General features: G+C 34.9%; 1 protein-coding gene across 2 annotated transcripts in view; it reads right to left on the bottom strand.

Annotated features, from left to right (window-relative positions):
- Positions 1–9,970: 9,970 nt before the first annotated feature.
- The window catches only part of DTWD2 (DTW domain containing 2), a 109,653-nt gene continuing 104,690 nt past the window's right edge, over positions 9,971–14,933 (bottom strand). For both annotated transcript variants that reach the window (XM_074281539.1, XM_074281538.1), the window contains one exon: positions 9,971–10,374. In XM_074281539.1, coding sequence (XP_074137640.1) covers positions 10,204–10,374 — 171 coding nt within the window. In that variant the 3' untranslated portion in view covers positions 9,971–10,203. The remainder of the gene's footprint in view (positions 10,375–14,933) is intronic.

The following is a 14,933-nucleotide window of genomic DNA, read 5'->3' as shown; positions in this document are numbered from 1 at the left end:
ATTCCTTAAGATTCTTTTTTAATAAATTTTCCTTGGATATCTGATTTTCAATGTTGAGTGTTATTTTTAACACACCCTAAATTACAGACTCAGAGATAACATTCTGCAATTTTCACCCCTTTGGTTCCCTTGAACAAGAGAAACTAAAGTCTTTTCACCTTGGAAATGGGGGAAATTTTCCTCCTTTTTTTTTTTTAACCATTTCTTTTGTTTTTATAAACAATGACATTGCTTATGTGGGTTTTTATTGAAGATGTACTTTACTAACTAGTTTAACTTCCTACTGGAAGCAGTGGAGGAGAGCATCCCTGAAAGAGACAAATTTCACACTGAAGTATTTTGCCAGTTTTATGATTAGGGGCTCAGATCTAAAAAAAAAAAAAAAAAGTGAGATTTATAGGTACTTTTGTTATGACTTCCCAAAGGGAGGAAAAAGTATTTATACTGAAAAATTATTTCTTCCCTCAAGTCTTTGCTAGAGGTACAGTTATACCTGGCAATAGATATCCATATATTTACAGATATGCCACATCCATCAATACCCCTGTTCTTACTCTGGAAAATCATTTTGCCCAGCTACCCCTTTTCAAATTGGTTAATTTCTTCTGAGGACTCTATTTTGAAGAGGGACTCACTCAGTTCAATCAATTGTCATTCTCCTCCTGGCCATACTTCTGATTTTCCAGATTTCATTATCAAGCTTCAGCAGCTTAATCTTGAAGAACTCATCACTTTAGCCTTCTCACCTTAAAATATTCTTCTGATAAGCCAATTTCCTTTTCTGATTTGTGAGTTCCCCTTAAGGTCTCCATTTGAAGGAGGGACTCAGGCATAATAAACCATTCCTTTCCCACCTATGCTTCTGAAATTCAACAACATGCCCTTGAGTTAGATACTTTCAAGATCCCATTGGGTAACAAGTAAGTATCACTTCCCAGTTCTTCTCCCATTAATTTATAAGCTCTTTGAGGGAGAGATTATTTCTTTTTGCTTATATTTTGTATCTTTAACCTTAACATAGTGACTAAAACAAAGTAAGTACTTCCTAAATGCTTCTTGCCTTGTGTACTGCCTTGTTACTTAAGCTATGAGTAAGTGATAGACTGAGGAAGACAAAAAAAAGTGGTTAAACAACATCACATCATCCCGTAATTCTACCTTAATATTCTCAAAATCATCAGCAAAAGGCTTGGAACACAATAGGCATTCAATATATAAATACTGAGTGATTGATTAATTGATTATTGCAGTTACAGCTAAAATATTTCATTTGTACTTGGAGCACACCAAACTAAAAAAGCAACTTTTTCCTCCTTTAGCTCTTAAATTCCAAAATATCTTGAGACAGAAGCAGTAAATAAACTGTTAAGTGGTATGAATTACTTTCTAAATTACCAGAAGAAAGGATACAAACATTTTAAGTAATCATTTGTTAAGTGCCTGCTATGTGCCAGGCACTGTGTTAAATGCTTTACAAATATTATCTCATTTGATCCTTACCACTCTGGGAAATCAGTATAATTATAATAAATTAAAAGATGATATTTCCCTTCATATGAAAGAGTGTTCCAAATCACTATTGATCAGAGAAATGCAAATTAAGACAACTCTGAGGTATCATTACACACCTGTCAGATTGGCTAAGATGACAGGAACAAATAACGATGAATGTTGGAGGGGCTGTGGGAAAACTGGGACACTGATGCATTGTTGGTGGAGTTGTGAAAGAATCCAACCATTCTGGAGAGCAATCTGGAATTATGCCCAAAAAGTTATCAAAATGTGCATACCCTTTGACCCAGCCATACTACTACTGGGCTTATACCCCAAGGAACTACTAAAGAAGGGAAAGGGACCTGTATGTGCCAAAATGTTTGTGGCAGCCCTTTTCATAGTGGCTAGAAACTGGAAGATGAATGGATGTCCATCAATTGGAGAATGGTTGGGTAAACTATGGTATATGAATGTTATGGAATATTATTGTTCTATAAGAAATGACCAACAGGAGAAATACAGAGAGGCTTGGAGAGACTTAAATCAACTGATGAGGCTTGGAGAGACTTAAATCAACTGATGCTGAGTGAAACGAGCAGAACCAGAAGATCATTATATACTTCAACAATGATACTGTACGAGGATGTATGCTGATGGAAGTGGAAATCTTCAACATAGAGAAGAGCTAATCCAATTCCAATTGATTAATTATGGACAGAACCAGCTACATCCAGAAAAGGAAAACTGGGAAATGAATGTAAACTGTTATTTTTACCTTCTGAATCCAATTCTTCCTGTGCAACAAAAAATTCGGTTCTACACACATATATTGTATCTAGAATATACTGTAATATATTTAACATATATAAGACTGCTTGCCATCTGGGGGAGGGGGTTGGGGGAGGAAGGGAAAAAATCTGAATAGAAGTAAGTGCAAGGGATAATGTTGTAAAAAATTACCCATGCATATGTACTGTCAAAAAATGTCATAATTATAAAATAAAATAAAAATTTAAAAAAAAAAGGAAAAAAAAAATTTAAAATAAATAAATAAATAAATAAATTAAAAGATGAAAAGATTAAGTGATGTGTCCAAGAAAGTGTCTGAGGCTGGATTTGAACTTGCCTCTTCCTAACTTCCATCAGATAGCTTTATCACCATCCAGAATTCTTACTTTTTACTACAAATTGTTACATCATTATTTTATTTTAGATAGTGACACTTAGTATAATGGAAGTCAGAAGACCTAAGTTTGAATACCAACAATCCACAAGCTCTCCAAAATTTCCTTATCAGTAAAATAAGGATAATAATGTACATCTTGCTTATCTAACAGGGTTGTTATGAGGATCAAATAAGATAATGCATATGATTATAAAACTATACAAATGTAAGAGAATTTTTGGAGTCACTTTTTACTTCAATTTGAAAAATGATCTCAAGATGATTTTAACAACACCTGATCCTTCACAAAGCTTGAGAACTTTATTTTAACTATTGACTATTAACTATTAATAAGCATTTATTAAGGAGTTACTACAAAGAAAAAGTGAAAATGGTATATGTCCTCAAAGAGTTTACACACTAACAGAACAGAAAATAAGTATTTTTTAAATTATTTACAAGATACTGGGAAGATACCAAGTAATCTTAGAGGGGAGAGCACTAACAAGGGAAAGGGAAGAGGGGATGATCAACCAAGAAAAAGCCTTCTGAAGATTGTGATGAGTCTTGAAGAAGCCAAGGATTCTAAGAGATAACAATATGTGAAAGCCACATATAAAGGTACAGGAATGATGCCATGTTTTAAAAGGGACAGTAAGAAAGCCAGTTTAACTTGATCATGGAGTGTGTGGAGGTGAGTAATGTGTAAGAAGGCTGGAAAGAACACTAGAGGTTATTGAGTTACAAGGTCAGTGTTGTACTTGAAGAAAATCAATTTGGTACCTGTAAATAGGATATATTAGAATGAGACTGGAAGGAAAGGAAGTTCTTAACAGTAACAGTAGTTCATAATATGAATGGATTAGGGAGAAAAGATAAGAAGTTGTTTTGAATATGTAAAGTTTGAGATACCTACTGGAGGACATTCAGTTCAAAATATCCAAGAACAAAGTTGATGATATGGAACTAGAATTCAGGAAAGAGACTGGGGCTGGATGTAGAGAGCTGGGATTCAAATGAATAAATATGATAACTAAACCCATGGGAACTGTGGTGTCAGAGTAAAAGATAAAAGTCCCAAGAGAGAATACTGAAGTACAAATATAGTTAGTGGGCAAATCATGGATGAAAAATATGGCAAAGGAAACTTAGGAGAGGTTAAACAGGTAGTGGGAAGGGGAAAGAGAAAGGAAAGAATTATTTATATAATGCTTACCACATGCTAAATATTGTGCTAAGTACTTTATAAATATTATCTCATGTGATTCTCACATAATTCTCACTATCCTGTGAGGTACTATTATTAGGTACTATTACTATCCCCATTTATAATTGAGAAAACTGAGTTTCCAGATATTAACTCAGTTTTTTGTGATTCTAAATCCTGAGTTCTATCCATACCAAGTCATTTAGCTGCCCTAGGAAAATCAAGAGAGGGTAATGTCATGAAAAAATCAGAAGGGCTGCAGATTTAAGAAAAATATAACTCCTCCTTTAGTACACTAAAATTTCTAATAGCAAATAAAAAATTAGCAAAATTTCAGGTAAGGGAAAATATTGAGGAATGAGGTGGTTCATAATGTCAACTACTGCAAAGAAATCAAGGATGAAGATTGAGAAGAGGTATTCAATTTGGTCATTAGGAAGTCGTTGGCCGACCATTTTGGGGAAGAGCATTTTTAGTTGAATAAGATTGGAAGCCAGATTGCAGAACACTTAGGAAAGAATGAGAGGAAGGCAAAATAGATAACACTAAATGTTAAGTGACTTTTATATTTTTGTTTCCCAAAGAATTTAGCTTAGAGATATATTATAGGTTAGTAGTTAACAGGTAATAGATTTAATGAGGATTCTTTTTTAAATATGGGGAGAGTTGAATGTGTTTGTAAGCAATAGAAAAAGACTCAAGTAGATAGGGAGAGATTGAAGAATATAGATAAGGGAAAAGAATATTAATAAGGGAAATATGATAGATAAATTTAGAGGAGTTAAGATAAATAAATACATGGAAAAAAAACTGGTTTTGGCAAAGTAATCCCCTTCTTTATCTAACTAGAGCAAAGTAGATGGCATCAGAGGAATGAGGTATGAAAAGAAAAGGGAGAAAGGTCACAGGCAAGGGTTTGTTTGTTTTGGTGAAGCAAGAAGTAGAAGAATTCAACTGAAAGGGTTAAAGCGAAAGGCCTGACGGGGCTCTCTGCAGGAAGGGAAGTCACTTCTCTGGACAAGAGTTAACAGCAACTGCCTGGAGACAACGGTTCACTACAGGAAGAAGAATCTGTCTGAGAGATTTGAGTAGACACAGCAGATCTCTTCCCAGAGAGCGATCCGGCAGCTTCTGGAGATGACAGCTCGCTACAATTGGCGTCCCCATGTGGGGCCAGGACCTTTCCTTATTCTGACAAGGACTTATTCTGAGCCCTTCAGAGGAGCTAGACTGGACCATAGCAATTTGGCGCCTGAACAGGGACCGACACAATCCTGATTCCAGTGGAAAAGCCTCCCATCCAGATCTCAGTCTCTCTAACCCAGAACTGTGAGTAACAAGGAAACTTTGTTAAAGATTAAGTGAGCGTGCTAATAGATAAATAAGGAACTTAACTTGTTAAGGGCTAAACCAGGAATCTCTTATAGCTGAAATGGGGCAGATGTTAGCGAAATTCAATCCCTGGACCTCAGCCGACTCAACCCCAGCCCCAGAAGCAACCTCAGCTCCACCCCCATTCAGGAGTGGTACTATAGAGAGTATAATCAAGATAATTGAGGAGCAGAGTTTACTTGTAACCTGGGTACAGATTGCTAAACTCTTGGCTGCATTAAGACGCACATCCCCTTGGTTCTTAGAGGAAGAAAAGATAGATGTAGATAAATGGAAGCTAGTGGGATTTGAAATGAAAGAATTTCATGCAAAAAATGGACCTCGTTCAATTTCTGCAGAAGTATTTTATATCTACAACATAGTTCAATTAGCCTTAAACTATCAAGCAAGTTGTAGGAGAAGGAAAAGTTCTAAAAATGAACAGAGGAGGAAGTGTGAGGAAAAAAGGAAAGATCAAGATCTTGCCCTAGAGCAAGAGGATTTAAATGAGGAATTAGGGTATGATTCTCTTGAAGAAGCTTCAACCCTGCCTAGAGAACAGATTATTGACAGGCCCACATCAACCCCACCTTCAGAGGTGGAGGAAGAAAGAGGGGAAGAGGCAGAAACACAAACAGAATTGCCTGTGAAGCAGCCTAAGCCTATGACAAGATTAGAAAAAGCATTGGTTAAAGCTAAGAGAGAAGGACAGGATATAAGTGATTTTATACATGCATATCCTGTGATTGAAAATATTGACTCTGTAGGTAAAAAAAGGAAAAGATATGCACCTTTAGATTTGAATAAAATTAAGGATTTGAAAAAAGGCTGTACCCTTTATGGGGCTACATCAGCTTATGTCAAAATGTTACTAGATGGTTTGTCTTATGAAGTCCTAACCCCGAATGATTGGAAATCCATAGTAAGGATATGCCTGGAACCTGGAGAAAATTTATTATGGCTTGTGGAATTTCATGAATTATGTAAAATTCAAGTCAGATGCAATTTGGAAATAGGAGTTAACACACAATTCACTTTTGAGCACTTGGCTGGTGAAGGTCGGTATGGAGAGAATTCAGAACAGACTAATTATACCATGACAATATATGAACAAATTGCTAAGGCTGCAATAAAAGCTTGGGGTGTCCTCCCTGGACAGAAAGATCGCGGAGAGGCTTTCACTAAAATACAGCAAGGTCCCAATGAACCTTTTGCAGATTTTGTGGGACGTTTGCAAACTGCTGTCAAAAGAACTATTGGATAAAATGCAGCTACAGAAATAATGACCAGACATCTGGCTAAGGAAAATGCCAATGAGATTTGCAAAAGAATTATATGGGGATTAGACAAAGATGCTCCTTTAGAGGAGATCATAAGACGCTGTGCTACAGTGGGAACAAATGCTTTTTACACCCGGACAATGATGAATGTGGAAAGGCAGGGTCCCTCCTGGCAAGGGACTTCTAGAGAAACTCGGCGATGTTTTCAATGTGGAAAAATTGGACATCTAAGAGCTCAGTGTAGATATGGAGATACAGTGAGAAGACAGGGTGATAGAAGACCTAAAACCCCATGTCCAAAATGCAACAGAGGACTCCATTGGGCATCAGAGTGTAGAATAATTCAGGGAAATGGGATGAGGGGCCCAGGTCCAGGGCCCCAGGTAAAAAAGACTTGGGGCATGATGGCAGCTGATGTTACACCCAAAGAGCCTTTAGAAGGTCAGGACTCTGATGTGATCAACCAGCAGAAAAGCAATCACATGACAGAAAGGGATTACCTGATAAGTGAGCCAAAAGGCAATCAGATTGCAAAAATGGATTACACTTGGGGAGAATACAGGCCTTTTAAACCAACAGGGCTGTGTCCAGTGCAAACAATTCCAATGTAATTGCCAGATGATGAGAAGAGATTTAGAAAGTGGTAAATAGAAGGTAATTAGATAGGTTAACTGCCTGGGAGAGAGGGTTTGCTTGTATTTCTTAAGCAGGAGAAGGAATCAGATGGGTGCCAACGAGTCGTATTCACCTTGTCCATCAGAGAGAGACAGAAAAAGAAAAAGACCTCAAAATAAAGGAGAAGATCTAAGAAACATCTTACACCGAAAGAGCATGGCTAATAAAAAGACTGTTAAAGAACTTTAAAACCAGCAGAAATCATTGGACTTCCTCACACAAGATGAGACTAATGGACAATGGACTTATGGACATTTATAAATTTTCAATTTATGATTATTTGATTATGTTATTTGTTATATACTTCTAGCATGTATTATGTTACTATGTTACTATGTGTTTATGTAATTTATGTAATTATGTGTAATACCTCCGATATTGATGGATTTATGTTTCAAGGTCATGACTGTCCTATGTTCTAAATCAAAAGAAAGGGGGAGAACATCGAGGAGATGTTAGGATTACTAGGTGAGAACTCAGGTTGTCTGGACAGTGACAAGGTGAGAATTCAGGTTGTCTGGACAATTACAAGGTGAGAACTCAGGTTGACTTGATAGAAGGAGCAAGCTCATTGGCTGAAGTGGTTCTTCCCAGAAGCCCTTGCATTATCCCACACCCATTCTCTGGGAGGATAAAAGAGGCAACAGTGGGCCTGGAAAGCAGTCTGCCTGGAGAAGGATAAGAGCTGGAGGAGATTCAGAGCCAGGATTCAAGGAGAAGTGTCTGCATTGCATCAGGCTTGACGCGGCTCTCTGCAGGAAGGGAAGTCACTTCTCTGGACAAGAGTTAACAGCAACTGCTTGGAGACAACGGTTCACTACAGGAAGAAGAATCTGTCTGAGAGATTTGAGTAGACACAGCAGATCTCTTCCCAGAGAGCGATCCGGCAGCTTCTGGAGACGACAGCTCGCTACAGCAGTCCACAAGAATAATTATCTGAGAAAATACTGAAGGATGGAGAGACAATTGTACAGGATACAATTAGGAGAGGGAGTAAAATATAGAGAGAATGATAAGGAAGGAATTTTGGAGTTCTGGACCATGGGAGTGGAAGACTAGTGAATGATCAAATATATAACCATTCAGATTATGGAAGTTAAAAGACTATGGAATTGAAAATTCCTTTTGTTTGAAGGAAAAAAACTGAAGTGGAGAGAGAGATCTTGAGCCATATTTGAGAAAAGAGAGGCAATTCCCTGGAGATTGGTCAATAAGGGCCACCAAGATCTACATTGGGAGCTAAATTTGTACAGGGTGAATGGCGATGTTACTGAATATTTTATTAACTAGAAAAAAATTTGAGATCATGATGAAATTCTTAAGTTTACTGATATTTAAAGATTTTTTTTTTTTTTTTAACAATGACTAAGAAAATTAAAGTCTGCACATATAATGCCTCTTGTGTTTAAATAGAATTCACAAACTCAGAATTTTGGAGTTGGAAGGAACTTCAGAAGCCACCTAGTATAATTTGCATAAGGAAAAAAAATTTCTTTTACAAGAAACCAAAAAAGTGGCCATTCAGCCTTAAGTGAGGGGTAACATACTCTATTATAAACTGTAGAACTATATTTTTTCCTAATTAGAATTTCAATTTATTATGGATTTTAATAATGTATTTAATCCTTCCTATGATAAAAACTTATAGACTTGAACACCGGAATATAAATTACATAAAGATTTTAATTCATTTATCAATTCTCAGAAAGTGGCTAATTGACTTTTCTGTTGGATAAGTCCATATTCTCTAGTGGTTTTTTATTTAAATAATGTGAAGTTTTTTAGCCCTTTGATATATTATCTGTAGCCTTCTAGTACACTACTAAAAACCAAATAAGCTTCAGAAATCATACATCTATATCAGTTTATAGATTCAAGCATTAATAATCAAGCTTATTCATAACTTGTAAAAATAAGGAAATGCAATTATGTTTTATTGTCAAAAATCACAAATCTGTGCATATGATTTAAATTAAATGCAAATTTACACACAAAATATTTCTTCTAAAGGCCTATCTAAAGGATGTATTTAATTCACAAAATATGAAGTTCAAACATTCTCTATGAAATTTCATAAATGTTTTTCCAAAGTGGTATAATTTCACCTCTTTCTACAGAGTTTCCCCTTAGATTTTTAAAAAAGTTGATCCTTTATATTCCAATGCTCCTAAAGACATTCATGTTATTCCATTAAAATGGCACAGACAATACAGTACATTTTTTATTCCACTTTTCTTACTTATGAAAACTTTACAAAACATGGCCTATGGTTAATTAACAAATCTTAAAAACTGAAAAACAGAAACTCTCCCTGAAAATGACTACAACTAAAAATGTACATTAATTTTCATAACTATATGCAACCCCTAAAATATGAAATTGTAGTCTCTATCAATATTAAAGTACTTAAATCCCACTATTAATTGCATCTAATTTAGCAGGAAAATAAATTTTCCTTACTCTGTTAGAATTGTTATTAAAATAAAAATACCCAGATTTTAATATGCTATAATTTACTTGATTTTGTTTGTTTTTAAGCTATTGACTAACATCTATAAAATTCCTGTACAAAACTGGAAAATTGATGCAGGCCTTCCCTACTGCAGAATCTTTACCAAATATTATACAGTATCTAAAACAATATTGCCTGAGTTATAAAGGTAATTTCTTGAATGGACATTGTTAATCTAGAACAGCAATTAACTGTTTTTCATTACAGGAGGTACAAAAATTAATAGACATTTTTGAAAATTAAAATCATGCTTTTTAATTTTGTTATTTTTCTTTTAAAAAAAAAAACCAATAACTGTTTCATTTTCCAACTCTGGAAAAGATTCTTCTTATATAATTTCTCTTTAGTTTTTTAGTTTTTTTTTGTTGTGTCAGTCAACAATTCACAGAGTTATTTGTAGGCTGAAAAATTAGCTTTGTGTTGTAAGTTGCAATTGAATACATACATACATACATATATATATATATATATATATACTAACACCACAAGAATAATTTCCCTAAATTTTAACACTATTCATTAAAAGCTCCATTTTCCTTAGTTTGCGTTTATTCTTTGGCATGGGCTTAGGATATAGACCATTTTTCAAGAGGTGTTCCTTGCTGAGACGAATCTGAGCACCATGCTGAAGCTGGAAAGAACACAAAGCTTGAAGGGGTCGAAGCAATGTCTAGTGGAAGGAAAGAAAATGAAAAAGCCATTAAATATGTGGCATTAAAAAAGTCTGTTATCTAAACTTTTTCTTCCAATGGGTAAAATTACTCATATATTGTTATTGATTTTTATACTTCTAATACTAGCATAATAAATAATCTGACAAACAGATTCTTTATTTGCTATAATAATTTATAGGACAATTCATTCCCTAGTAATTTTTAGATTTCAACATGAGAAAGAACAGAGGATTCTCCTAAAAAGATTAGAATTTAAATTTATTTTACCCAATAATGGAAAGAAAGGGAAAAATATCCTCACTTTTAAATGAGATAGATTATGAATGACAGAGGACATTTTTTTCCTTTTGTCCTGGGTTCAAATTTGACCCCAGACACTTACTAGCTGTATGACTCAGGGCAATTCACTTAACCTCTTCCTTAATCCACTGGAGAAGAAAATGGCAAAGCATTCTATCTAGTATTTTTGCCATGAAACTTCCATGGACAGTATGGTCCATGAGATCATAAAGAATTGAACACAACCGAATAACAATAAAAATCGCCAGTAGTATGGAACACAATAAATTGTAGCACAGCCTATTAATTACTAGAATATATCATATTATAAATTATATAAGTATGTATCTCCAGGGATCTCCTAATTATTACATTAAGAGTTTTAAGGAATTGTTAACCTTTTTTGTGTTATGTACTCCTTGGACAATTTAGTGAAGTTATGTACCCCTTCTCAGAATACTATTTTTAAATGCATAGAATAAAATATATAGATTATTTCAAAGAAAATAAATAACATCAAAATACAGCTTCAACAAATCAAAATAATAATAAAAAATCAAGTTGCTGAATCTCTAGGCAAAAATGAGATAGATACTCTATTAGGTATGATTGTAAAGACAATTCTATTTGTAACTATAATAAACAAATGCCAAGCTATAAAAAAATTTCTGAACTCAAACAAAATAATATATGCTGTGAATACAGGCAACACGAAAAAAGCATAACCAAATGTTATCATTTGGTTATCATTAACATAATGAAAAATATAACAGTTATATCAAGAGAGTCAGCTGAACCTTTAGCTTCCCTGAAAAACTGGAAAGCAGAATGGAGAAGACATTGTGCTAGGCACTTAGAATACAAGTATAAAAAATTAAACAATACCTACTTGCAATGAGCTTACATTCTAATAGGAAAGATAATAAATGCATATAAAATATGCATAGCATAAATCTAAAGTTAATAAATAAAAAATATATACATATTAGTTAAATAAAAATAATTTGGGGTAGAGGGCACTAGAAGTTAAGACAGGGAAGAAATCAGGAAAAACTTTATGTAGATGTTGCTTAAGCATCTTAAAGGAATGCTCAATTATCCTATAAGGTAAAAGTAACAAGGGAAGACACATTTCAGGAAAATTATATGGGAAGTCATTACAAAGGCATAAAGATAAGAGATGGAGTGTCATGAATGAGGAAACAAAGGAAAAATAAAATTTGGCTAGATCATGGAGGGCAGAAGGATGAGAAATGAAGAAGATGGAAATTAATATGTGCCAGAACCAGCTCTCTTAATTTTCTGCTTGGACTTCTATAGACAATTTGAAGTCAATATCTTTACAATGAGATCACATCCTTCCCCTCAACCCTAAACTGCCATTAAGATTTTCTTTTTCAGTTGAGACCATTACCAGTTGTAACCAGTCACTCTGGTTACAAACCCACAGTTACCTTTAGACTCTCCCTTCATGTCCTATCCAATCAATTGCCAAGTTTTATCTATTCTATTTCCCTAACATTTCTCAGTCTGTTCCCTTCTTTCCACTCATACCATGTCTACTGTTGAATCAACACATATTTGCAAAGTTCCTATTATGTGTCCCTGGGCACTGTCATCAGCAAGCCTTAATCAACACTAGACATGTTGTTATGGTCATCTAATTGGTTCCCTGACTCTAGACTAACTCTTCCACAATTAATTTTCTACACAGCAGCCAAATTGGTCCTCCTGAAGCACAAATCTGATCCTTTCTCTCTGCTATTGCATAATAGTCAATGTTTCCCTCTACGATAAACCACAAATTCTTCAGTTTAACAACTAAGGTCCTTCACAAACTGGATCTGCTTTTTCAGTTTTATTTCATATTACTTTATTATTCAATCATACTTATCAGTTGGCTAGTCCCCAATTTTTATTTTTTTTTTGTTCAGTTATTTCGGACCTAATTCTTCATGACTCCAACTTAAGTTTTCTTGACAAAATAATAGTTTACCATTTCCTTTTCCAGCTCAATTTACAACTGAGGAAACTGAGACAAACAGGGTTAAGTGATTTATCCAGGGTAAAACAGCTAGTAAATGGTTATGGCCAAATTTAAACTTAAGTCTTCCTGACTTCAGGCCCAATATTCTATTCATTGTGTCACCAATTGTCCCTAGTCCCCATTTACTACAATCTACATTGCTACTTACATGTCTTTCTTTGTACCCTCTTCTCATCTTAGTTAGAATCCCTAGATTTATCAAAGTATAACTTGGGTAAAATTTCCTTGCAAACATCTGTTCATTTCCTACCTCCTCATTAAAACATCCATGAAAAGAAAGTGGCAGAAGAGGTTCCAAAGATGTACTGTCAGGCAAATCAGAAGGAAAATACACCTGAGTAAAAAAAGACCCATCTCTTGCTAAAATGTGGGCACAGCTTTAACCTGTCCTTTATTAGTAGATGACATGCCCTTATTTATATTATGATCAGAGAAATACTTTCATGCTATTACTAGTTAAATTTCTCTCATGATATTTTTGAAGGCAGAGACTGATAAGGTAAAAAAAAGATAGTTCAAGATAAAAATAACAGGAAATTCTTGTCTGAGGAGGGGTAAAAGGAGATAATTTGAGATACAAATGATTAAGAGAAATTCCTGTCTTATTTACAAATATCTCCGGAACCTCTTGGATAACATCTCTGTGCAAATGTTGTTTTTATGACCCTAGTTATGTGTAAAAGGAAATTCTAAAAATGGAATCCTCGCACTGGATCTACACCTGCCGTGTGCCCTCCAACTGGTGTCCCCTTGCCAGGCAGTTTGGCCTTTCTGGAGGCCAATTGCCTGTCTATCCCTTTACTATCAATAAAGACTTTGTTTTGATATAGCATTGAGTAGTGAATTCATTCGCTAATGGACCTGCCCTTGGGCACTGTGAGAGAGTGAGAGAGACAGAGACAGAGAGAGACAGAGAGAAACAGAGAGAGAGAGAGAGAGAGAGAGAGAGAGAGAGAGAGAGAGAGAGAGAGAGACAGAGAGAGAGAGAGACAGAGACAGAGAGACAGAGAGAGAGAGAGAGAGAGAGAGAGAGAGAGAGAGAGAGAGAGAGAGAGAGAGAGAGGTAAATCAGACCAGGAGAAGAGCTGATCCATCTCGGCTTTAAGTCTTCAATTTGCTCCTCATCAGAGACTACTTTGTTTTTGTCTTCATATTTCTAATGTCTAGCAGTATCTGCCTTATATTTGATATTTTAATAGATATTTATCCTTCCCCAAACCAAAAAGGCAAAATGGCCAAATCAGGGGTAGCCAAAAATAAATAAATAGATAGATAGATAGATAGATAGATAGATAGATAAATAAATAAACAAACAAATAAACAAACAAATAAATAAATACACACATACGTAAAAATAAATAAATAAATAAATAAATAATTAAATAGATAGATAGATAGATAGATAAATAGATAAATAAATAAATAAATAAATGAAAACCCTAAATTAACTTATCCAGGATTCTCTAGAGTCAATTTTACATGCCTATGAAAAGGACTTGCAAATTCTTTCTGTAAGTTCAGGACAGGAAATTATTTTGCTGCAAACACCTAGGACTTGCAGAGTAATATAGCTTTAGGGCACAGTTGCTTGATTTTCTGGCTGTATAGGAATGTAATTTTGGCTAAAACAGAAATTTCTCTCCATTACAGCCTGGTAGAAAACATTCTTACCTATTCTTCTAAGATCTAATGAAAGTAATAAGCTATATAAATTTTTTTTCACTAAAAAGATAAGTTTCTCCAGTGACATTTAATATATTTATAAATCAATTTTTGTCAAATTTATCATATAGTTTTGGCAGAAATAAAGAGTTTATTTTCTTTATTTTTCACTTAAGGATTTGACAAAAATTAGGGGAAAAGGTCACTGCTTCCTAATGGCTCCTAGCTGTGCTCCTGCCTTTGTGGGACTTCAAAAGAATGCCTGTTATTATCTCATGATGGAACTTCTCTCTCAGTGCCTGGGGCTTCCTCCCCCTGAAACATGCAACTGTCTATACCTGCGGTATTCTCACCCTAAAATATCCCTCCACTGGGCCACTCCCTTAATTCAAATGGTGAATTCCTCCAGAGGTCTCCATTTAGTGGAGGCCCAGGTCTTCATTCTCTTGCTGGCTTTATTCCTGCCTTTTCATATTTCAAAACTATACCTTTTACCTGGGTACTTCCTCTCCTGAACCTCTCCCTGCTTTTGTGTTAGAATATAAGCTCCTTGACAGCAGTTACTTT

Source organism: Sminthopsis crassicaudata, chromosome 1 (assembly GCF_048593235.1).
Source record: "Sminthopsis crassicaudata isolate SCR6 chromosome 1, ASM4859323v1, whole genome shotgun sequence".
NCBI classification, from domain to species: domain Eukaryota; kingdom Metazoa; phylum Chordata; class Mammalia; order Dasyuromorphia; family Dasyuridae; genus Sminthopsis; species Sminthopsis crassicaudata.
This window is presented reverse-complemented; position numbering and strand designations above follow the sequence as displayed.